This window comes from Botryllus schlosseri, chromosome 7, assembly GCF_051294905.1.
Source record: "Botryllus schlosseri isolate E-star chromosome 7, Bs_hap1, whole genome shotgun sequence".
NCBI lineage: Eukaryota > Metazoa > Chordata > Ascidiacea > Stolidobranchia > Styelidae > Botryllus > Botryllus schlosseri.
The window spans coordinates 3,641,440-3,664,856 of record NC_137242.1 but is presented as its reverse complement, the minus strand read 5'-3'; the positions used below and the strand labels follow the sequence as shown (position 1 = coordinate 3,664,856).

Here is a 23,417-nt window from a genome sequence, read left to right as displayed (position 1 = left end):
ATGAACAAAATTGAGGATGATATCGTCAAGATATATCAGAACTTAATATAAAGTTGACTCATATATAATATATATAGGTAGTATAACTATAGTATAACTTATTATATATATATATGGGTGTAACACGATCAAGTGAATGACATTGAACATTTTTTCTTTGCTGAATTGCAACTACTGGAATTCTCTAGTTGTCCAAGTCTGCGGTTTTAGCAGTGAATAGACCTTTACAAGTCCATCACTATCTTCAGCAGACTCGACGACATCTATCGAAGCTACGACGTCGTCCCCAGCAGCCACTGAAGAAGGCACATCACCTTTCATTGCATCGGCGACACTTATTTCGACTATCCCAGCTACGACCAACGGTCAGACATCGACAGCTCCTCCAGAGACAGATAAAGTGTCATCGAGCATAACAACGACCTCAGTATCTCAAACAGGCACGACGACCAACAGTCAGGCAACGACAACTCCAACTTCAGAAACAAATGAAGAGACAACAAGCATAAAAACAACCTCAGCACCACATACAGACACGACGGCAAATAGTCAGACAATGACATCTCCTGCGGAAACAGAAGAAGAGACATCACGCATATTAACGACCTCAGCGCCACATACAGACTCGGCGACAAACAGTCAGGCAACGACAACTCCCTCTTCAGAAACAAATGAAGAGATAACAAGCATAAAAACGACCTCAGCACCACAGACAGACACGACGACGAAAAGTCAGGCAACGACAACTCCCCCTTCAGAAACAAATGAAGATATAACAAGCATAATAATGACCTCAGCACAACAGACAGACACGACGGAAAATAGTCAGACAACGACATCTCGTGCAGAAACAAAAGAAGAGACATCAAGCATAATAACGACCTCAGCACCACATGCAGACACAGCGACAAACAGTCAGGCAACGACAATTCCCCCTTCAGAAACAAATGAAGAGACAACAAGCATAAAAACGACCCCAACACAACAGACAGACACGACGGCAAATAGTCAGGCAACGACATCTCGTGCAGAAACAGAAGAAGAGACATCAAGCATAATAACGACCTCAGCACCACATACAGACACGGCGACAAACAGTCAGGCAACAACAACTCCCCCTTCAGAAACAAATGAAGAGACAACAAGGATAGAAACGACCTCAGCAGGACAGACAGACACGACGACAAACAGTCAGGCAACCACAACTCCCCCTTCAGAAACAAATGAAGAGACAACAAGCATAAAAACGACCCCAACACAACAGACAGACACGACGGCAAATAGTCAGAAAACGACATCTCGTGCAAAAACAGAAGAGACATCAAGTATAATAACGACCTCAGCATCACAGACAGACATGACGGCAAATAGTCAGACAACGACATCTCGTGCAGAAAACGAAGAAGAGACATCAAGCATAATAACGACCCCCGCTTCACAGATAGACACGACGGCGAATAGTCATACAACGACATCTCGTGCAGAAACAGAAGAAGAGACATCAAGCATAATAACGACCTCAGCACCACATACAGACACAGCGACAAACAGTCAGGCAACGACAATTCCCCCTTCAGAAACAAATGAAGAGACTACAAGGATAAAAACGACCGCAGCACCACAGACAGACACGACGGCAAATAGTCAGACAACGACATCCCCTCCGCCAGAAACTAATGAAGTGACATCAAGTAGGCCTACAATAACGACCTCAATATCGCAGGCAGAGACGACGGCGAACACTCGGACAACAGCTACAGAAACAAATGAAAATGAAGCGACGTCAAAATTAATCACGACCTCAGTATCACAGACAGACACGACGACAAACAGTCAGACAGCGACATCCCGTGCAGAAACAAAAGGAGAAACATCAAGCATAACAACGACCTCAGCACAACAGAGAGACACGACTACAAACAGTCAGTCAGGGACAAGTTCCCCAGAAACAAATGAAGAGGCATCAAGCATAATAACGACCTCATCACCACATACAGACACAGCGACAAACAGTCAGACAAAGACAACTCCTCCAGAAACAAATGAAGAGACATCAACTACATCAACCACCTCGGCATCACAGACAGACACGACGACCAACATTCAGACAACGAGAAATACTGTAGAAACAAATAATGAAATGACATCAAGCTTAATCACGACCTCACTATCACAGAATGACACGTCGACCAACAGTGAGCCAACGAAAACTTCTCAGGAAGCGAACGCAAATGAAGTGACAACCACCACAAATTTGACCTCAATATCACAGACAAACACTATGACGAACAGTCAAGCATCGACATCTAACACAGAAACAATGATGGTGGTATCAAGTACTACAATGACCTCAGCATCGCTGATGACAGACACAGAGGCAAATAATCAGACAACAACGGCTCTTCCAGACACGACGCAGGAGACATCGAGCGCAATAATAACCTCAGCATCACGGGAAGTCGCGGAAACGAGCGGTGAAACAGTGACAACTACACCGCTCGCTTCATCAACAAACCTAAAGTCTGATCCAACCACGGCACCGACATCTCTTGAGACGACCGACATGAATGTTATCACTGTGGTCAGCACTATTACGGAGTCCGTCACCCTATCGCCGCCTTCGACTGATTCTACGACCAACCGATCCACTGATGTTGTCTGGTCAAGATCGGCTTTGCTTGTCAGGATTCTAGTGACCGTCCTGTGCAGCGCTTATACTTAAGTGATTTTTTCACAGCTTATTAATGTCGGGCTTCTCTGGAAATGATGTCTGGGGCAGATATACAGTTGACTATCACCCATGCAATTCAGGTTGTTGTTGTTGTTGAATATGTTTGTTTTGTCGATTACCCGCTTCAGGTGGTATGAGCTTTAGTACGGTTATTGACACTTGAAGCAAAGCAAAGCATGCCATTTTATCCGAACGGCCGCAGCCGATGTCGACAATACTGTTTTTGAAATCAGCTGTTGAATTTACAATACTATGCAGCAGTTTCCGGTGGTCTCCCACACATCGTCCAGATATCTTAATCCGTCAGTTAGCCTACTCACCGGCGTCACCGCAGTGACATTATCCACTCAGTTTTATTTTTAATGCTTGTTTTGATTGGGCCGAATTTTACAATATAATCTTTTGACAATACCAAGGTGATGGGTAGTATGGTGGGAAGGTAATCAGTACCCTGGTAGCTTCCGATTGATTCCAATCTCATCAAATTTCGAATTACCGTCAAATTGCGTTAGCCAATTGGAAAGTGTGAAGTAAACCAATCGCACTGAGCCGTGAGATTTGCTGCCCAGCCCTAGTCCTGATACTTGGAAAATAGCGCAAGAAATTGTTAGGACTGAGGAAAATTACAATATTATGAATGCGAGTCATTCTATATGACTCGAGCAGAGTTGAAAAAAAGAAGGTTGAACCGGATTGAACTGAAAATTGAACAGCGAACACAGTGACTTGGACTTGACTCGGTGATGAATTGAAAATGGCTCGAGTCAAAACTATAAAAGTGAGGTTGACTTGTGACCTGGTTACAACCCTGGGAGATATAGATACAAATCCGGCATAGAATACGGATTCAAAATAATAAATCCGCTATCTGTGCTTCTGTGGCGCAGTGAATGCAATATTTGCTACATATTACTGATCACGACAGCGAACAATTCACCTTTTTTTTCAATAGTTATGGGCACGTTTCCAATATGTACCTCCATCCTTCAAAATATTGTGCACAATTATCTCTAACGCACTGATTCAACTTTTGTGGCACACACATCGGCGGTAGGAATGAAACAACGACGCCGCAGCGGAATATCTGAAACACGCAATATTTATTCATTGAAAAAACACATCAGCACACAGAAGAAGAACTCAACTACTAATTATATCCAGATATAGCTCTGGATGGACGGGACAAAATATCGACATCTGAACATATCGGTAAGGCAACGGATTGCAATGAAAGAGTGCTACACGGTCATGTTTTCAAACTGGCTGTGAATCACTGCCATCAATATCTAGCACATAACATTACACAAATTCACATGTATATATAAACTAATACATTCAGGTCGTTCTGGTAGACATATAAAAAAGCAATATATTATCGACATGGGATATGCATTCACAGCAGTATAATGAACAATGAACACCTTTGCTTCGGTTGTTAAACGAAAATGAAGTGAAGATATATCAGGTGATTGTCAAACAAGTCTTAACGAGCCGTGCAAAACATTGAATCAGACACGAAATCTATTGCAAAAAGGTATCAATGTCAAAAGCAGCAATATTCCACTCGAACAGTATTGCACACAAAATACTGTGTACAAAATAGACGTACTAACATGAATTAACAAGATGAGGTGTCCACGCGAGCGAAAATAAGCATGTCGTTTAAAGGAACTTGAAGATTAGTCTTCCAGATACCGTCTGATGTCGAAACCACGCCAGCGTGACCTAACCTCTCCCAAGTTCCAGGAGGTAGAAAGACATCACGAGACGTCGTTCCGATTTCGAGTATTGGCGCGAAAATCAAGTCACTGCCGATCATAAACTGGTCGTCGATAAGATATATTTTGTCACTAGTGTAATCTCGACGACTCAGTGCCGGCATACAAGGTGCCATCCACATAGGCGACATGAACAAGGAGCGATCGTTTTCAGCTCTCGCGAAAGCAGTCTTAATGGTTTCGGCAACAGTACCGGTATTGCGAACAAGCAAACATTTTTTAATCACGTCCGTCAACTGGTTTATATCGAAATTCCTGTCCCGCATGACTGCGTAATCCCAAGGCACGTGCATCACCGGGAAAAACGAAACTAATTGCACCCAACGAATGAACCCGTCCATTAAATTAGCAGTAGACATCGCGTGCACCTCAGCCAGTTTAAATGGCAGATTCGGAATAAAAAACGGGTAACCGGCAAGTCCGGATGCCAAAGCCATAGGTAAAGTTTCTTTCAGACCGGCTGCCGGTTTGAGTAACACAAACTGATGTACGCTTTGAGACGCGTACGCTACATCAGTCAACGGGCACGAGCTGATATGATTAGCAGTGTTAGTGTACAAGGTTGAATATAATCCGGAATTTGTCAAGTTTTTCGCCATGCTGTACAGTCTTGGCAGCCAAGATGATTGGCCGTACATCAGTTGTAAGTAGTCGATTTCATATTGGTCTATCAGGCCTTTTGCCTTTTTTACAAACCAATCGCCGGAGTCGGGATGAGTGAAATCGATGATACTTGGCAGTAAATCTTGACATCCTACTTTTTCTGCATTGATTAAAACCGGGGATTTTTCATATCGATTACTCAACAGCAACCGATCGTTAAGAGCGTCCTTGAAATTGATGGAATCAAAATTTAAAAACGGAGAAACGGGGACCATAACAGAAAAATTGGATTCATGCATCAACGACACTACTTCTTTCATATTAAATTGAGAAGCCTCGTTCAACGAAAAATCACCGACATGCTCATAAACATTGCACAAGTCCAAGATCAACACGGTGCCACCGATACCAGAAATAGGATCCACGTGAGTCATCGCCTTGCTCTTGTTGGCGGCGTCATTTAGGACAATATTCCACAGAGGTTTAGTAACCAAATCAGAGCAAGTCTTGGTAATATTTAAATGGGAAGGCAATTCCGAATTTCTTCCATCGCTAAGCTCCCGTGCTTCTTTTTGTACGATATTCTTGATCACATGAGAATGTAATTCAGTCAAATTCGATCCGAAGCACACCGCATATTCGAGCATCGATTTGTTAGAAAATTCATCAATTCCCGATTTCAGACAAAGCTTCGACGCCGTTACATCTCGACATATGTCCATGCAAGTTTTCACATGATTTTTTAAGGACGCCCGCAATATCACGCCGTGCGACGACAGCCATAGAGGCTCCACTACACTCCCGCCAATATCAACGGCCTTCACTGCAGTGGGCGTATATTCGTGACATACTTTTTCGCAAAGATTTCCTTGGAGTCTCGGCCAGATTATATATCCCATCGTGTCATACCACACGGGCTGTCCACGACCATTTTCAGAAGACGCTTGGAACAAAATGCAATCCTCTGGCGTAGCATCGGAGTTAAACGACCAAGACATATCAAAACAAACTGGGCCTACGCTTTTAGAGTCAACTGGCATATGTTGAGTGATGCAAAAATCTGTATTATGATTCGTCCACGAGAAGCAGGCTTTTCCACGAGAAACCTCATACTCTTGAGAGTGTTGAAATTTAAAATCGTTCAGTTCAGCACCGCCCAAGGAAATTGATAGACGCGTAACCCCAGCGCCATCCGTGAACCGTAACATTTCGTCAGAATATATTTTCGCGGTAATATGCCTGTCGCCCACTTGTATTATTCCAGGACGCGGCGAGTGATAATGTAAAATCAGCACGACCACCGTAACTATTATTATTCCACACAACGCCACCAAGAGCCTAATTTTCCAGTTCGGCCGCTTCCACTGATACATTCCTGACGAGTCCCAGTTTGTTCGCATATCAACTGACGACCTGAACGATTGTGATTGTTAAGTTTCGTCAGGTCTTTGCTCAGAGTCGAATTATTATTGAAAGTGCAGTGAACACCGGGCTTGGCCAATTACATAATTCTAGTCTAATTAGGTCATTTAGAGCAAAATGCACGTAATCTAATTCTAATCTAATTTCTGGTTGTCCCTGAAAGTGCTGCAGGAGACCTGCATAGCGCGAAACGAGTCAAGTTTGGTGCATAGACGTTTGCCATTCTCAGCTTTGATATGCATTGAACTTTTGATTTTTGTTGTCTTTCCTCATAATTTTGAATTGATGGGTTGCTTGAACCGGATTGAACTCAAAACCGAACAGTGAACGCAATGACTTGGACTCGGTTCTCTACTCACCGACTCGGACTCGGTGGGGAATTGAAAATGACTCGGCTTGACTCGAGTCAAAACTATAAAAGTGAGATTGACCTGGGACTCGGAACCTTGCGACTTGGTTACAACCCTTGATACTCCAGCAGAAGTAACGTCGAAAATTTACACTCAATTACAGCTAGAAGTAGCAATTTCCCAGACATGCAAAACTAATTCGATTGTCAGCAGAGAAAAGAGTAGATTCACTCGAGTTTCGCATACTTTGAGCGTTCCATGATTGAAGGAAGCTACTTTTGAGATCAACGGGTGGATCTTTGTGACTGACTAATGGTACTAGAAATCGCCATTTTCAATAATATAGTCAATTACCGTACCTTACTGTGATACAGGTGCTATTTCGTAAAGCCGCTGTGACAATTTACTCAAGTTTGAAACATATCATAAACTACTTTCTAAAAAGTAATTTTGCCTAAAAACACAAAAACATGAAGGTAAAATATACTTCTGTATGCCAACAAAGTAAAAGTACTTAGTTACTGACCACATCTGATAGCAAAGTCCTCAAAGCCTACTGTACAAACATAGTAGCAACGAACACAGCCATCAGCTAGGACCGCAAGATAACTACTATTTCACTGTGTGTTATCCGTCACAAGACACCATCCGCGCAACATTTGGAGGGCTAAAGTGGTGCTTTTCGAAGTTAGTTGCCAATCATAGCTAGACAGTTTTTAAAAATTAGAATACGAGTAGAATTATATATAACTACACATTATTTCTCCAAATTAGATTAGTATTACGGAATTCACGAAAGAAACACAATAGAGATCGAGTTCAAAGCAAATGTCTGAACAGTAAACACCAAGCTTGGTTCGTTTCCCACTCTATTATTGTTCTGTGACATTTTGAGAGAAACGGGTAATAAGATCAGAATTAAAATTGGAGCATAAGAACATTTCAATAATTAGGCTATAATTAGCTTACCATCATTTCGCTATGATGTTAGGTTAATTGTCCAAGTCTCAACGTAACTCTAATACTATATACACTAAACGATGGTGACAAATTGACAATATTAGCATTGGTAGTGACTATATCAACTTAGCCGAAATTAATTTGTAGCATTTTTGGTTGGTCAAAGGACCCTTTTTTAAAGTTCGCTTGTCACCCCATGCTACATGACCTGGTGCAATAGTGAAATGAAGTCCGCATGATTGCGAATGCCTTGGAAATCTATTCCAAACTGGCCGGCTAGAATTATTAGATATTGTTTTCCATTAATTGAAATTATCAAGTAGAAGCATCAGGTTGACAATTGACAGGGAGTAATTGAATTTCATCTTGACAACATCGGCAGTTACAGAGGAGATTGCTTGTTATGGCATGAAGCTGTACGATTATTTATGGGTTACAACAAAAACCATTCGCCTTATCTTTCCCATAAGAACTGTCGTAAACTAACATGATTGAAAAAAGAGAACTGGTATTATGGATATGGACAATGATCCGAATTGATTCGAAATCATATGTACGCTAACAATAAATTGCCAAGTCATAGTTACCTGCTGCAAGTCCTGACTCGACGTTGTGGTTCCTTTGGGATTCTGGTACCTCCTCCAGCAATTTTAATGCTTGAAGAATCTGACCACAAAATAATGCATCAATACAAGGAATATTATCAATACGATGAAGATATTCAACATACGAGTTGAAAGATACTGGTTATTAAAAAAGTGGTCAACTGTAGACCTTAAGTACATTCATGAAATGCATATGATGCAAGATAATCATAACTAGAGCTAATGTTTTTTTATGTAGAATAACTCATTTTTGACAAAATTTTGATGGAAAAGTACATAAATTACACATTATTGCACAAAACATTGAAAATTTATCTATTTATCTACATCAGTATCAAGTACGGGCTACCATGTGTGGCAAAATGAGAACTTCACTGACATTGTAACACACCGCAGACCGCAACAAGGCAGTTTGTCAACAATTTCAGTAATTTTTACTAATTTTTGAAGCTACTCGTAACCTTACCAGCGTCATTATTGTTCCTGGTTTCTGACGGTTGGTCGGTGAATGCCTCACTTGTCAGACTCACGAGAGGAATTTCGTTGTCACCGTCTTCCCCGTCTTGGAGACGCGAGTACTGATTCATCTCGTTCATGTTATCGCCATGCGAGCACCACCACCAATGCCTCGCATTGTTCATCGGCTTGCTGCCAGCCGCGACAATTTCCGGCTGTCTTTTCTGAAACAACCAATCATGGCCGAGGCGAGCAATGATTCCGAAATCTAGATCGATCGATACCACTGAGCTATATAAACATCGATACTCGATGCTCTTGCTCTTGCAAAAAAACAGCACTGACGCGGAACGATGACAACATCGAAATCAGTGATGAGTAGGGCTGGGCAAAATCGAGTGCCTGAGTGATTCGATTCTGAATCACATGATTTGCTTCGAGTCGAGTCGAGTAATCGAGTATCACTCAATATGACGTCATAACTGAACGTAACATGTGAAAGTTCAAATATCCACCTTCTTACCATCAAAAAGAATATAATGCCCGTTATCTGTCACATTAAAGATACTTTGGTATTTTTTCGACCATACCAATTTTATTGCGCTTGGAGACAATGCTGTGGAACGATCATGACTTCGGAAATGTGCTAGTTCCAGTACCGTTGGTAGTTTTGTACTATATGTATCGTATGTTACGATAGGCCAATCAAGGTTCCAAGGCTTTAGCAGTGAAAATTACTGTCGAAACTATTATTCTCGTTGATAAATTAGCTTCCAGTGCCGAGGAGCGTATAATTTCAGTACTCGAAAGAATGTATTTTACTACTCGACTCGAATCATCACAATTATTACTCGATTCAGATTCGAGTACTCGAATCATTGTGCCCAGCCCTAGTGATGAGTATTATTCGGATTCGGATAGGACTGGATTTTCCACTACTTTGTGTCAGTCAGATCGCATACGGATTCTATTTCAGGTTTTGTTTCGGATAGTTTTGATAGTTCTGACCAGAAGTAACTTTTAATAATAAAGCCAAGAGAAAAAGATCGTCACCTTGATAACCAAACCCGGCCACTGGCCTTAGAACTGGGACTGGCACATGCCCTAAAGTTGTTCTGTGAAAGGTCCAAGCAAATATAAATCAACTAACCCTAAGCTTAGCCTTCGTAAAGGCCACGCATTAACTGTATCTCAGTCGAGTTGTACAATCGGGATTCTGAGAACAAGTTATTCAATACGGATTTTCGCGGATTCGCGTGGATTTTAGGATGGAAATTCTTTGTATTCGGATAGGTTGTTCCTCAGATGCTCATGGTGTTGGACGTATTTGGATTGTCAGAAATCACAGGATTCGCTGATCAGTCATCACCGATCGAAATTACGACCACTATAGATGCGACATAGTGGTTTCCATCAGCCCGTTAGTAAAGTCTATAATTTATTGATATTTTTATCGATTCGAATCACCGCAAGATCGCGATACAAAAAAGATACAGGAGGTTGTCGAAACGACTTGGAGTAATGATTCAATCAGATACCAACTTTGGCCTAGCTTGAGCATGCAGGCCTAAAATACTTAAGGTCTAAAAATAATAGGAATTCACACTGAATGAGAAGAAATGGAAGATAAAAAATAACAGGAAAGTCGGTAAAAATGAATGGGGCATGTGTCGACAGGAGACGTCGGAATGTCAAATCGTGGTCCGGTAATCCGAAGGGCTGACGCATGCACATTGTGATTCGTACAGGGAGTTATTTTGTATTTGAACCAGACAGTCATTTGTTGATATTTTATCGATTCAGATACACCACATGATTGCGACAATAAAAAGATACGAGGGTGTTGAAACGACCTGGAGTAGTATTTTAATCAGGCACTCGCCTGAATGAAAAGGAGTTGAATGTAGCATACGTTTCGGTACTCGGTATGCACCATGTCGGATTGTGATCCGGTATTTTTATACATTTTTGCCCGAGTGCCGGATCCGGATCAGGGCGGGACTCTGAATTTCTAACGAAAGTGTAGCTTTGTTTGTTTACATCGATAATTTAAATGACATATGTATTTTGGAGTCTTCGACGCATCGGATTTTGCCTTTACACGAAGTTCCGTAGAATCCTTTCACCAAACCTCAGCGCGTTGCCGGGCATAAATGGATCATTGTGGACGATTTTCGGTTCCTGATTTGACATTGCGCGGTGAACGAATACGGATACGGGTTCCATTAGCTATTCGAGATGTACGGATCATGGTTTTTCGGGATCCGGATTCGACTCTGTTCGATAAAACGGAATCCTGATCCAATCCGGATCCTGTTTCTTTCTCAAACGTTGAAATCCGGGTCCGAAAATATCCTGCTCAAGGCTGGGCATCTATTTGACCCTGTCGTCGATATTTTACACCTCGACATTGATATTGCTATTATAGGGACTTTTCGAAAAAGTGATGCAATGCTGAAGCCAGCTGATCCTAAGTTCATACGAAGCGTCGAAGTAAACAAACAGAAAGTGAACTTCGTGCACTATAAATTTAGAATCCTGTCCTGATCCTGATCCGACAGTTGGGAAAAAATGTGAATCCGGATCCAATCCTGTTTATGAAAAACATGTCGGATTACTTTCCGCTTAGAATCCAAAATCCTGATCCTGTAGCTCTCTATTAGCTATACCTTACGACAGGGTACTGCAAACTTCCTTCCGGATATTATCTTGCTCGTTTTGAGATAAATATCAACTCTTGCCGGTCTCCGTCTTCATAACTATGCAAAATATTTCATTAGCTGAGTTCCTACGTCGGACGCAACGTAATTTGCTACAGTAGGCTATATGTGTGTATAGTCCACAGGTGAAAATTTCAATGAGGTCAAATATATTTAATGTCAGACACACTGCAATTTGAATCAAGTTACATCATAATCAATCAATAATCGTCAGACTATATTTTCATCTGCCCAAGACACCAACACAATGTACAGTACGATATACAAGACATGCAATGCGACGTAATCAACATGAACTGGAATGTAGGAAAATCAATTTTAAGATTGACATTTTGTATGTGCATAGATAAGCCACCATAGACAGGAATCAGCATTTTAAAATTCAGAGGCTGGCAAAAATGTTTGATGAGTTGTAACCTGCGAAGAATCCGAGGTCCATCATAAGATGATGATTCTAAGAAATCTTTTGCATTTGCAGTTAAGCGATTGTTTCGTCACAAGGATATCAAAACTTCATTTTGCCTATTTCCAGAACATATGGTGGGCTAGGATATTTCCAATAAGTATAGATCACACATAAACATTCACCTAGTAGTGTGTCTTTCTGTATCAGTTTGATTGCTATGTCTTCAAGTAGGCCCACACCCCAAAAGACAGAGGAGGTTGCTGCTTCTACTACCACAAAAGTCTCCGAACAATTGAACAGGCCAGCAGTTTCTGAGACGACAGGCAACGTGTCGCAAGACAATCAACGCGAAGTACTGCAAGGTATAATCCGCTAATGTATTATGCCATTACGATGATATTTGATTAAATATTTTCTAAATTTGCAAAGATCAAGAGTGATCAATAACATAGGGTTGCCATAGATACGTCCTCCTTTTTCGGGTTTTTGAAAATGTCCTACGATGACGCCTAAATGTCTTCCTTTTTGAGATTTTGTCCTATTTTTGAGGAATTTTGGTCAAATTCATAGCAAAATTCGACTGATATGCCGTAAATCAGCACCGAAGTGACACTCAGACGGGTATTTCAGGAGCTGAGTGAAAAGTCGACCTTTTTTTTAGTCAGCCGACTACGAAGTGGTAAATATTTACCATTTTTTCAGTATTTTCCATCGGTATTCTAAGTTTGAAAAATTTTGAAAAAGTGTCCTCCTCTCCCGTTTCCAAAATATGGTAACCCTACAATAACATTAATGTTAAGGGTATATCGAATTAACAGCGTCTGTTTTCCGAAATCTTATTGGATATATTCATGAAGGGTTGGGTAAAATCGATCATCATGGGAGAGTCGAATTCGAGTCCAGTAAGCCTCTAGTCCAGTGGTCGGGAACCTTTGTTGTCCGAAGAGCCATATTGGCCCTATTTTTTCCATCTCAACTCCCAAAGAGCCATACATACCAATCAACTAATACGTCACAGTTGAAAATTCGTGACGTCATGATAGCACTAATTCGAACTCACCACATGGGATTCCTCGTGCGCCATATTTTCATGTGAAAACTGGTATTTATTGTACGAAAATAAAGCTCGCCACGAGAGGTAAGGCATAAGACGGGCCAGGCCTCGCCATTGATAACGCAATTCATCGTAAGTAACGCAGAATTAATTATAACTGATATTAATCGAATGTGACTGTCACACTGATTCTGAAAATCTAAATAATTATCAAGTTTTCAATTCTCAAAGTATTCGGCGGTAACATAACGTTGCTCTACACGCCTACATTTTATCGCGGGTAGACTACTATACAGAACTATACTATACTTACCGATCAAGAACGTGAATAGCAGTGACGTTGTTTGTAATTCGAGTTTGTAATTGTGACTTCCACAGTAGTGCGGAGCGGATCGACGATTCCCTGGTCCGGCTCCGATCCGGTTTGCCAATTCTCTGGTCCGGCTCCGATCCGGCTCCGGCCGTATCAGGAAAAAGTACTGATCCGGCTCCGATCCGGCCCAAAATGAAAAAGTTCTGCCGGAATTCCGGCCCAACACGGTACGGTGGTTCCGTGAATTTAAAAATATGGCTCGTTTCTTTTCGCACTGGCTTGGCGGTTACATTGCGTGTTGTTGGTTGGCAGTTATTCATAGTTACAAACGTCATGCTTATCCATAAAGATTCTGGCCTTATCAAAAAAGTACTGATCCGGCCGTATCAGAAAAAGTACTGATCCGGCTCCGATCCGGTCCGGCCAAAATTGAAAAACTCCGACCGGATATCCAATCCGGCTCCGGTCCATACTCCGCACTAATCCACAGCGTAGATTAGGAAGACGATGCGTATTTGAAAATTGCGTTTTGAAATGGGCGTCGCCATGTATGCTATGCTCTTATCGTACCGTATCGTAACGTATCGCACAATTCAAGATTTCGAGTCGGGTGAATAGAATTCGCGAGTGATATTGGCCGCCGCCCGATTTTGAAAAGAGGGGGTCCGAGCCCCTAAACCTGAAGACGACATTGTCTTTACCTCTCAAAGACATGTTTATACTACCACGGGAATAATTATACTGGCCATGATGAAAATTTACCAACAAATCGCTGCAATATTGATCAATTCTGTGCAAAAATAAATATTTGTCAATGAGCCATATCTTATACCCAAAAGAGCCATATATGGCTCGCGAGCCATAGGTTCACGACTACTGTTCTAGTCGAATAGCCGAATATTCGAATACCACCTATTATGACATCACAGTAATCATAATGACCCCAAAATTTAAAATATAATGTCAGTTACACGGCATCCAAATCATTTGGTAGGCCTACTTCTTGACCATGACTATTTTATGGCCCTGTGGATATACGCAGGTATCACTAAGGTATCGCAGGTATCACTCTGCATCATGTCTGTAAGGTGTCTGGGGTGCCCTATTTTATAGCCCTTTAACTTTCTATACTCGGGATGAATTCCATTTAGAAATTCCTGGATAGTAAATCCATTCTGTAAAGTTTCCGAATATGAAATGATTGAGGAGATGCATGATTATACTGTAGAAAGTTCAAGTTCTATATCTCCTATCAATGATGTTTGATATTCATTAAATCAAATAGAAATAGCCTGATTGGAGTCCGGTTAAATGTTTCCTCGTTGTCCATCGCCGCTCACAAATCTTGCAACGTTCTTTCAGTGTCGTGACAAAGCTTCTGACTCAGAGCAGAAACCGATTCGATATAGCGGGACGTGGAGATTATATATCGTTCTTAAACCCAATATAATGTGGATGACGACAATACGCCAGCTTCATCCGTCTCATTATTAGTTGCAATGAATGCAGAAAAAAAGCTTTCGTTTTATTGTAGACGCACGTGGTGAGGGGTTCGGAGGGCGCTGATACTTTATTTGTTGTCCAGAGAGGCGGGAGCTCAAAAAAGTTTGGGAAACACCGAGCTAACTAGTAACTACCATTAGTTTCTTCATCTAATGAGCATGGTTGAAACGAATAAGGTTCAATTTAAAATTCTACATAGATATCTTTATTCTGTTACGCGCCGCTCTCTCCGATACAAAACGACGAGAACGAGCCGAAATTTTACATCGCTATTTTAGGTTCTTGGTTGGACCCTTCTCTTCTAAAAGAAACACACACGTATTTCAACAATACAAGAAAACATTCCAACTACTCGGAGTACGAAAGATTATTCCACTTAAAGGAAGGATATGAGAAAAGATTACATCGAGATGACAGAGCAAATAAGATTGGATTGAATATAAGCGAAGAGGTGAGAGAGATTCAGAATGAAACGATACTCTGGCGGATGTTGAATAGATCTATGAAATCTTCTGAAGTGAATTGGACATGCAAATATTCCAGGAGCGAAATAGGAAAGTTCCCGTCCTGTCATCCTCGGTATACGGCTCGAGACCCAGTTTAGAAGAGCAATGTCGGGAACACGTGATCATTGAAAGCGTCAACAAAGGATTCTTCAGGTGCCGAGGAACCAATATACCCTCAAGCTCGCAAGGAAATCTTTGAACAACCAGTACTATTGTGACAATAACAATCTATTATTTTGAGCTGTATGATATAGCCTACTCGGGTTCCAACGTGAAGTGTGTCTCATGCTGGTATTGAGCAAATACCAAAATCGAAAGGCGCGTTTATCATGAAATGGTTTGAACGCATATTTCGCTGATTGCACGGCTAGCTATAACAACGTTACAATATCAATGGACCAGGTTTGAGTCTCGGCTAGGAGAAATATAGTAATCGCTAAAAATTTTCATTTTCAACATAATTTCTGATGGTACCTACCTATATTAAAATCAGAAAGCCCATTCACATAAAATCGTGCGTATCGTGAAGAATATTTTCCAGTTGAATAAATTGGCAAAGAAAATATTCCACAGCATATAGGCCTAATGCCGCAATGCATCTCGTACCCCCTGATGTGGTGCTTCGTACCGCGATCGGGTCTACGGACCCTGGTTAAGAATCCCTGGAACAGAAATGTCCAATCGTCGAATAATCCATTGGTGTTACGCAGTGTTGGGATCAAGTCACTACCTTCGAGTCACGAGTCATTTCGAGTGATTGCGCATTTTGACTCGAGTCAAGTCAAGTCAATCGATTTTCGAAGGTGACTCGATGCACGTCAAGTCAATCGATTTTCGGAGGCGACTTGAGTCAAGTCAAGTCGAGTCAAGTCACGAGTCAAGTCAAGTTGCCTTTTCGAAGTATGAGACATGGTTACGTCATTGCATTTGCTAGCTGTCTAAAATACATATTGAGTGGTCATTGATTCTGAAGCGACGAACGAATATGGAGTTAAATGATTGTACAGGTACACGCAAGAAGGCGCTGTATCTCCTTCTAACTACGTAAGTAATTGCATAGCCTCAGTTTATAGTTGCCAGTCAAAATAGAGAAACGAATTGATAAGATGCAATACATTACCCAGTTGCAAATTGATATACAATTCGAGACTGCGCGAATGCCTGAGGACTATATAAACTATATTCAAATTCAATTTAAATAAAACAAGAGGTTTGGTTAAGGCAAGAACAGAGAACAGAAATAGACATTTTAGTATTAAATTACTTTACTAACCTAGTTTACAACAAGGTAAGCTGTAAGCTTCGATCACTTCGTTTGCGGTCAATGCATTTGTGAGAGAACAATGGAGGCTCAGTAAAACGCACGATCATGGAATGATTGGTCGCTCTCACGGGTTACACCAGCGTTTCACCAACAATCCGAACATATATGCAAGGTACAATGATTTTTATCGACACCGATTTAGCCTACTTGATGACTTGAAATTGACTCGTGAATTTTGCTCCGAGTCACGAGTCAATCCTCATTTCTGATACGCCGAGTCAAGTCAAGTCATTTTAGCAAAGTGACTCGAGTCAAGTCAAGTCATACAAACAAGGTGACTCGAGTCATCCCAACACTGGTGTTACTGCTGTGAAGCGTACTACTACTTTTCTCGCCACCGATAATAACATGGATAAAGAGAACAAACAACACTCATCAGCATGTAACCAACTATATGTCTCGAGGGTCACAGAATACCGATGGTTGCCATACTGACCTGATTAGAGATAGCTATATACCCTACGCAACGCAAGCTACGACCTTTTGATATATATTACTATTCCCCATGACAGTTTCATAGATTGTTGCGTCCGTAGGATTTCCAAATCACCGTTGCGAGTCGCAAGTCCTTCTCTGATTTTAACGTTTGACTCGAATCAACTCGAGTCATCTTTATTGAATCACCCAGTCAATCCGGAATCGATTAATTTGACGAAAGGTCGCACCAAACCAAATCACAATTTTCAGTCACGAATCATCAACGGGTCATGTTTTATCATCACGAACTAGAAATGTGACGTAATAGCTGATCTTCTACCGCATGGCAGCTTTTAAAAGTGATGTGATAGTGAAGTTTGTTGAAATTTCAGTGATTTTTATAGTAGTTTTAGGGTGAACTTTAAGTTCTTATATCTACAAAAGATATATGGCATTTAAATATATTGTTGAATACTTGAAATTCCGAAATGCCGTCCCGGGCCGCACAAAATGTTCTAGCGGGCCGCGTGTTTGAGACCTCTGATGTAGAGGATTGTGTCTAACTGTATTCGTGTGTGCTGTCTGCGGTTGCGGGGCTATTAGGCACCAGCTTTTCGGCGCCAAAAAAACACATCACGGCAGATAAGTTAAAGCAAACACGAAGTGCGATCCCAGAAATATCGCCAGCGATAGAACCTTGGCCAAACATCGCGCGAGATGGCCTCGTCCGTGCGATCTGAGTCCCACAGTACAAATGCGTCGCGCAGAGGCAAGAAATATTATGCCCCGTGAGTAATTGGGAATCCCGCGCAATATGGATGGTGTGAACGTGAGGTTCACGTTCGCGTTCTGTGTGTGAGCCTCGGGAATTTAGAGGGTCAGGTTCACAAACGAACCTTGGTCGCTAGCTATCGTGTACACTGTACAGTGTACAGTGTACGTGTACAATAATATATAGGCTATCACTGCACTGAAATGTAGGGTTGGAATTAGCAATATGACGTCACGTGCCGTCATGAGGTGCACGTTCGCATTCACACAGAGCCTTTGAAAAAGGTTCGCGTTCACACGAACCTGAACCTTTTAGAGGTTCACACCATCCCTACCGCGCAACTCACCAAATACAGTTCTCGTTTAATTGCTTGTGGTATGTGTGAGCAATCTTTTGAGTGGCGACAACTTTCTCCGGAGGTCACGAAATAATAGCATGCTTCAACTAAGTATAAGTGATCACAAGTTGGCCGGCCAGACGCTCACTCTCCAGAAACTCACGAATAGTCTCACCGTATGGTATAAACATATAGCTCAAGATGAATATTTGCGTGCCTTCTGAATCAGTTCCACCCGTAAATCTTATAATGATAACGTATATATGGAGGGGCCCGTAACAGAGACGCAACCCAAACCTCCCAATTGAGGTAGCGTGCTCGAATTGAGACCCCAAAATTATTTCGCAAATAAACATAATTTAATAGAGTACTTGTTTATTGTCTCATTAAACTTGAAATTTTTATTGTGTCTCGATTTTTGTATGAGCGAGGCTACCACATCCCCCAGACGAAAATAGTTTAATGTATAAAAATAGGCACTTCAGCGCCGTATACGTGCCTAAATTAGGGTTACCATATTTTAGAAATCTGAAACGAGGACACTTTTTCAAAATTTTCAGACTTACAATGATGGAGTAAATTCTAGAAAACATGGTCAATTTTTCCCGAGTTTGTGGTTGGTTGACTAAAAAAGCTCGCCTTTCCGGCTCAAGTCCCGAAATACCGACTTTCTAGGAGATTTGCCGTTGGATGACTAAAAAAATCCTATATCGCAGTCCGAAGAGGACAAATTCTCAAAAACATATAGGACATTTAGGCGAAAAAAGTCAAAAAAGCAATTTGAGAAAATACCTTACCCCGTACTTAAATGTCAACTTGTTATCGTGTTTGTCTCACGCAAAAGGTTCTTCTTCCTGTTTAGTCTAGTACAGTGGTTCTCAACCGGGTGTCCGCGAAGCAATTTCAGGGGGTCCGCGAGACCACTAAATTTTCAAAATGATTGATAACCTAATTTTATTTATTTATTTTATTTTAAAAAACATAAGGCAGGTTCGCACCACAACTGCTAAAACCTCATGACTTACATCACTATGCGAATCGTCTGACATAAAATATCCTACTGCGTCAATTCGTTTTAATTGCCGAATTACCAATAACTTACTAATTCAAACATATTGCTGTTTAGAGACGTTTTGTTGGTGTTTGTGGAAAAAATAAAAATATGGAGACATAGTAAAGTCAATCAGCGTGACTTCGTAATGTTTGCAGAAACTTTTCGATTGGAAGTTGTCAGTCTGATCAAGTTAGTGAACAGTCGTTTGAAATAAAAATTTCAGAAGTATTTTCCCTCATTTATCCCACTGAAGAGATTGATACCTCGCCACGAAATCCATTTTATCCCGTGATATATATACATAACCCCTATTCCAGAATAACTTCAAGATGAGATGCTAGATAAAAATGACTAGGCTGGACGAGATATGTACATTAGAAATATGCTTCTTCTTCTTTGGTACCATAAATGTTGCGATCACACCAAAAGTATCGTCGGAAGCGTTAAGCGTTAATTAGGGTTACCATATTTTGGAATAGGGAAAGAAGAACACTTTTACCAATTCAGAAAAGTAAGTCGATGAAAACTGAAATCAGCTTATTTCGTTACATTTGCTGAAAAAAATTGATTGGTTGGCTAAAAAAGACCATTACTTTCGTTCTAATGCCGATTTACACAATTCTTCTCAAAATAAGTGGTGTTGACTAAAAAAACGTTGTCGCCTGCTATCGGACCACGAATTCCCTGTTTAGGGTCATTTATGCCCAATTGCCCATTTTCACTCGAACATATCCATAATCGTAGATGTAAAAGCAGTAACGGAGGATGAATTTCCAAAAAGGAGGACATTTAGGCGTCCTCGGAGGACATTTTCAAAAACTCGAAAAGAAGGACGCATATGGTAACCCTATCGTTAATATTGCATTACCCTCCATATATCTTTATGAAAATGGATTTTCGGCCCTCATCGTTCATATCAAATCGAAGACGCGACACACGACCACGTACTTCAAAAAATACAGCTGCAAAATAAGCTTTCAAAGGATAAAAGTCTACCCAATTTCTACGTAAATAGTATGATTTTATTTCCAAGAAAAGTCGTTCTGTTGCTGTTTATCACAAGTCTACAGTTTATATTTGTACAAGACAGATGACAGTTGTACTGCAATTGAGCCAAATTTCAACTAAAACTTGAGGTGGTCCGCGAGGGTCCGTGTCGGTCAAAAGCGGTTCGAGAAGCCAAAAAGGTTGAGAACCACTGGTCCAGTACATTTGTGCGATTCCTATATCTTTTAACCATATAGCAGCCGGGAGGTCACGAAATAGCAACATGCAACCGATTAATTATTAGCAATGCCCGCACCACATAGATGTATAACTAATTAATTGAATATCATTAACGTGCCCTGAACCTTTGAAGACACCACCTCCCTTTAGCTCTACCAGGGAATCTGATCACGTGGGCAATTATATGATATGGAAACTAATATTATAGACAAAATTTAGTCATGAATTAGAACATTTCTTCGCGCCAGTAGGCCTATATACGAAATACACGGTATGATTGACATGACAATGAAGTAGGGCTTTTGAGTAGCCGTGATATGGAAGGTATAGGGGACGAAGCCCCTCAGAAGTTCGGTTTATCGCCGTATTGGGTGCGCAAGACCTATGCATGTATAACAATTATATAGAACAAATTCATCCATTACCTTTGAAAATTTTTCGCGCTTGGCGTGGAAGTTGAGGCACACTATATTCCATAACATTATGTCTGTTGGTGAAAGACCACCCTATAAGTTGTATTAATCACCCAGTAAGGACCCAAGATCATAGTTTTTTACTATATTTCTCCTAGCCGAGATCGCTAAAAAGGTTAAGAAGCAATGCTATTACTATGGCTCAATAGTTATTATATTTGCCGTAAGTTGTTATTGATATGTTCCAATAATAATCGAAGGTACAATCTGACGCTGATTTAATTTGACTTTGGGAATGACAGTAACAAGAGCCTACATACCACGACTATCAAAACCAGGATTAGGCCACACGTACACCGCTCAAATGCTCTTCAGATCAATCTTCAGTAGATATAAAATATTCTACACAACATCGTGGCACGTCACAGGTCCAATGGCTGCAATATTATAACCCGACAGTTTTACGATGTCATGATGCATCGTCTCGCATGATGTCCATAACGAGGACATTTGGACAATTACTCTATTATGAATGTGAGGGATTAAACATCACCCCAACAGTTGTTAGAAAATGAGTTGAACAGGATTGAACTCGAAAACGAACAGTAAACACGACGACTTAGATCTCGAGTCTTAACACTGTGACTCAGAACCTTTGCACCCCGACTTGGGACTCGACTCAGTGGCAGTGTTGGGATCAAGTCACTACCTTCGAGTCACGAGTCATTGCACATTTTGACTCGAGTCAAGTCAAGCCAATCGATTTTCAAAGGTGACTCGAGTCAAGTCAAGTCACTCGATTTTTGGAGGTGACTCGAGTCAAGTCAAGTTGTCTTTTCGAAGTATGGGGCATGATAACGTCATTGCATTTTGATAGCTGTCTGAAATACAGATTGGGTGGTCATTGATTCCGAACCGATGAACGAATATAGAGTTAAATTTACACGCAAGAAGGCGACTGTCGCTCACATATATAAGTAGAACTGTTAAACTACGTAACTATAATTGTACAGCCTCAGTTTATAGTTACCAGCAAAAATAGAGAATAGAGAAATGAATTGCTAAGATGCAATACATTACCCACTTACAAATTGATATGATACAATTCGAGCCTGCGCCAATGGTTGAGGACTATTTAAAGCAGGGGCGGGCAACTTCTCCAGTCGGCGGGCCGGATGTAGGAAAATTAAGTACTTGGCGGGCCGGATAGCTGTATCGATACATTATTCGCCCATTTATCCACATACACAAGGAATAAATCGCATGTAATGAATGTATTGTAACGACAGCAATGTCAGTTCAAAGCCATTTCTCGCCGATATTGACGAGAACAATGTGAGTTTGAGAACACCATTGTCATACAGGCGCCGCCATATCTGCCTCTCTCTGACCAATCAACACATGGTGCAATCCTTAATTAAGATTTCAAGGCGCTCGATCTGTCCGGTACCCCAAATTTACCAAGATATCAATTCATTAGGGTTGAGTACATCGTCAATGCCGATAATGCTAGTCTTCTCGCTTCTACTTACTTACGCGTAAGCTCCACTCTCGAACGCTGCGCACACACGCAAATAATAACATACAGTCACTAAAATCTGACGTAGTAAGCAAGTAGTGGGGTATCTCGACAGACTAGGGCCGCGGGGGTTCTATACCAATACCGAGAATGCGTGCGAGAGTGGAGCTTACGCGTAAGTAAGTAGAAGCGAGAAGACTTGCATTATCGGTATTTACGGTTCTATACCAATACCCAGAAAGCCATTACCGAGAACGGCCATTGCCAAGAATCTAACTTACCGAGAAGGCGTTGTCGAGAACTTTTTATCTGAGAATCGACACCGAATGTGGCAAAGCCGTCATGCACATGCACACGAACTGTATATATGCATAACATGCCTGCATTGCATTCTCGGTAATGGTTTTCTCGGTATTGACTGGACACCAGCCGGCGGGCCACATTTCAACCAATGCAGGAAACTGTCTGCGGGCCGGACAAAATCCCGTCGCGGGCCGGACCAGCGTTTCGCGAACAATCCGAACATATGCAAGATTCAGTGATTTTTGTCGACATCGATTACTTGATGACTTGAAATTGACTCGTGAATTTTGCTCCGAGTCACGAGTCAATCCATATTTCTGATACGCCGAGTCAAGTCAAGTCAAGTCATTTTAGCAAAGTGACTCGAGTCAAGTCATTCGAAAAAGGTGACTCGAGTCATCCCAACACTGCTCAGTGGTGAATTGAAAATTACTAGACTTGGATCAAGTCATAATTATAAACGCTAAATTGACTTGTTACTTAGGGTTAGTCCTAGTGTTTAAAGGATATAACCATTAATAAACGGATGACGATCGAATAGACTCATCCCTTCGTTTTCGGCAAACTATCTCAACAAACTTTGCTAGTCTACTGAACACATCTGACAATCTACTCGAACTTGCATCATGTTGGCTATCCAGTAG

General features: G+C 41.2%; 3 protein-coding genes across 4 annotated transcripts in view; 2 read left to right on the top strand and 1 right to left on the bottom strand.

Annotated features, from left to right (window-relative positions):
* Positions 1-3,142, top strand: part of LOC145443257 (uncharacterized) — a 36,263-nt gene extending 33,121 nt beyond the window's left edge. The window contains exon 16 of one of the 2 annotated variants that reach the window (XM_080321247.1): positions 252-3,142. In XM_080321247.1, coding sequence (XP_080177373.1) covers positions 252-2,722 — 2,471 coding nt within the window. In that variant the 3' untranslated portion in view covers positions 2,723-3,142. Of the gene's footprint in view, positions 1-248 lie in introns of both variants that reach the window. The other variant, XM_080321246.1, reaches the window with a different exon arrangement.
* A 670-nt stretch (positions 3,143-3,812) lies between these two features.
* On the bottom strand, positions 3,813-9,823 carry LOC145443258 (alpha-galactosidase MYORG-like). The gene is made up of 3 exons (XM_080321248.1): positions 8,916-9,823; positions 8,432-8,510; positions 3,813-6,525 (listed from the first exon to the last, which is right to left on the bottom strand). Exons 1-3 carry the CDS (start codon positions 9,088-9,090, stop codon positions 4,350-4,352), a joined length of 2,430 nt encoding a protein of 809 aa, XP_080177374.1. The 5' UTR covers positions 9,091-9,823; the 3' UTR covers positions 3,813-4,349.
* Positions 9,824-12,157: 2,334 nt separating this feature from the next.
* On the top strand, positions 12,158-15,653 carry LOC145443260 (cilia- and flagella-associated protein 90-like). The gene is made up of 3 exons (XM_080321252.1): positions 12,158-12,393; positions 15,180-15,352; positions 15,445-15,653. The coding sequence occupies exons 1-3, from the start codon at positions 12,249-12,251 to the stop codon at positions 15,604-15,606; spliced, it is 480 nt and encodes a 159-aa protein (XP_080177378.1). The 5' UTR covers positions 12,158-12,248; the 3' UTR covers positions 15,607-15,653.
* The last annotated feature ends 7,764 nt before the right edge of the window (positions 15,654-23,417 follow it).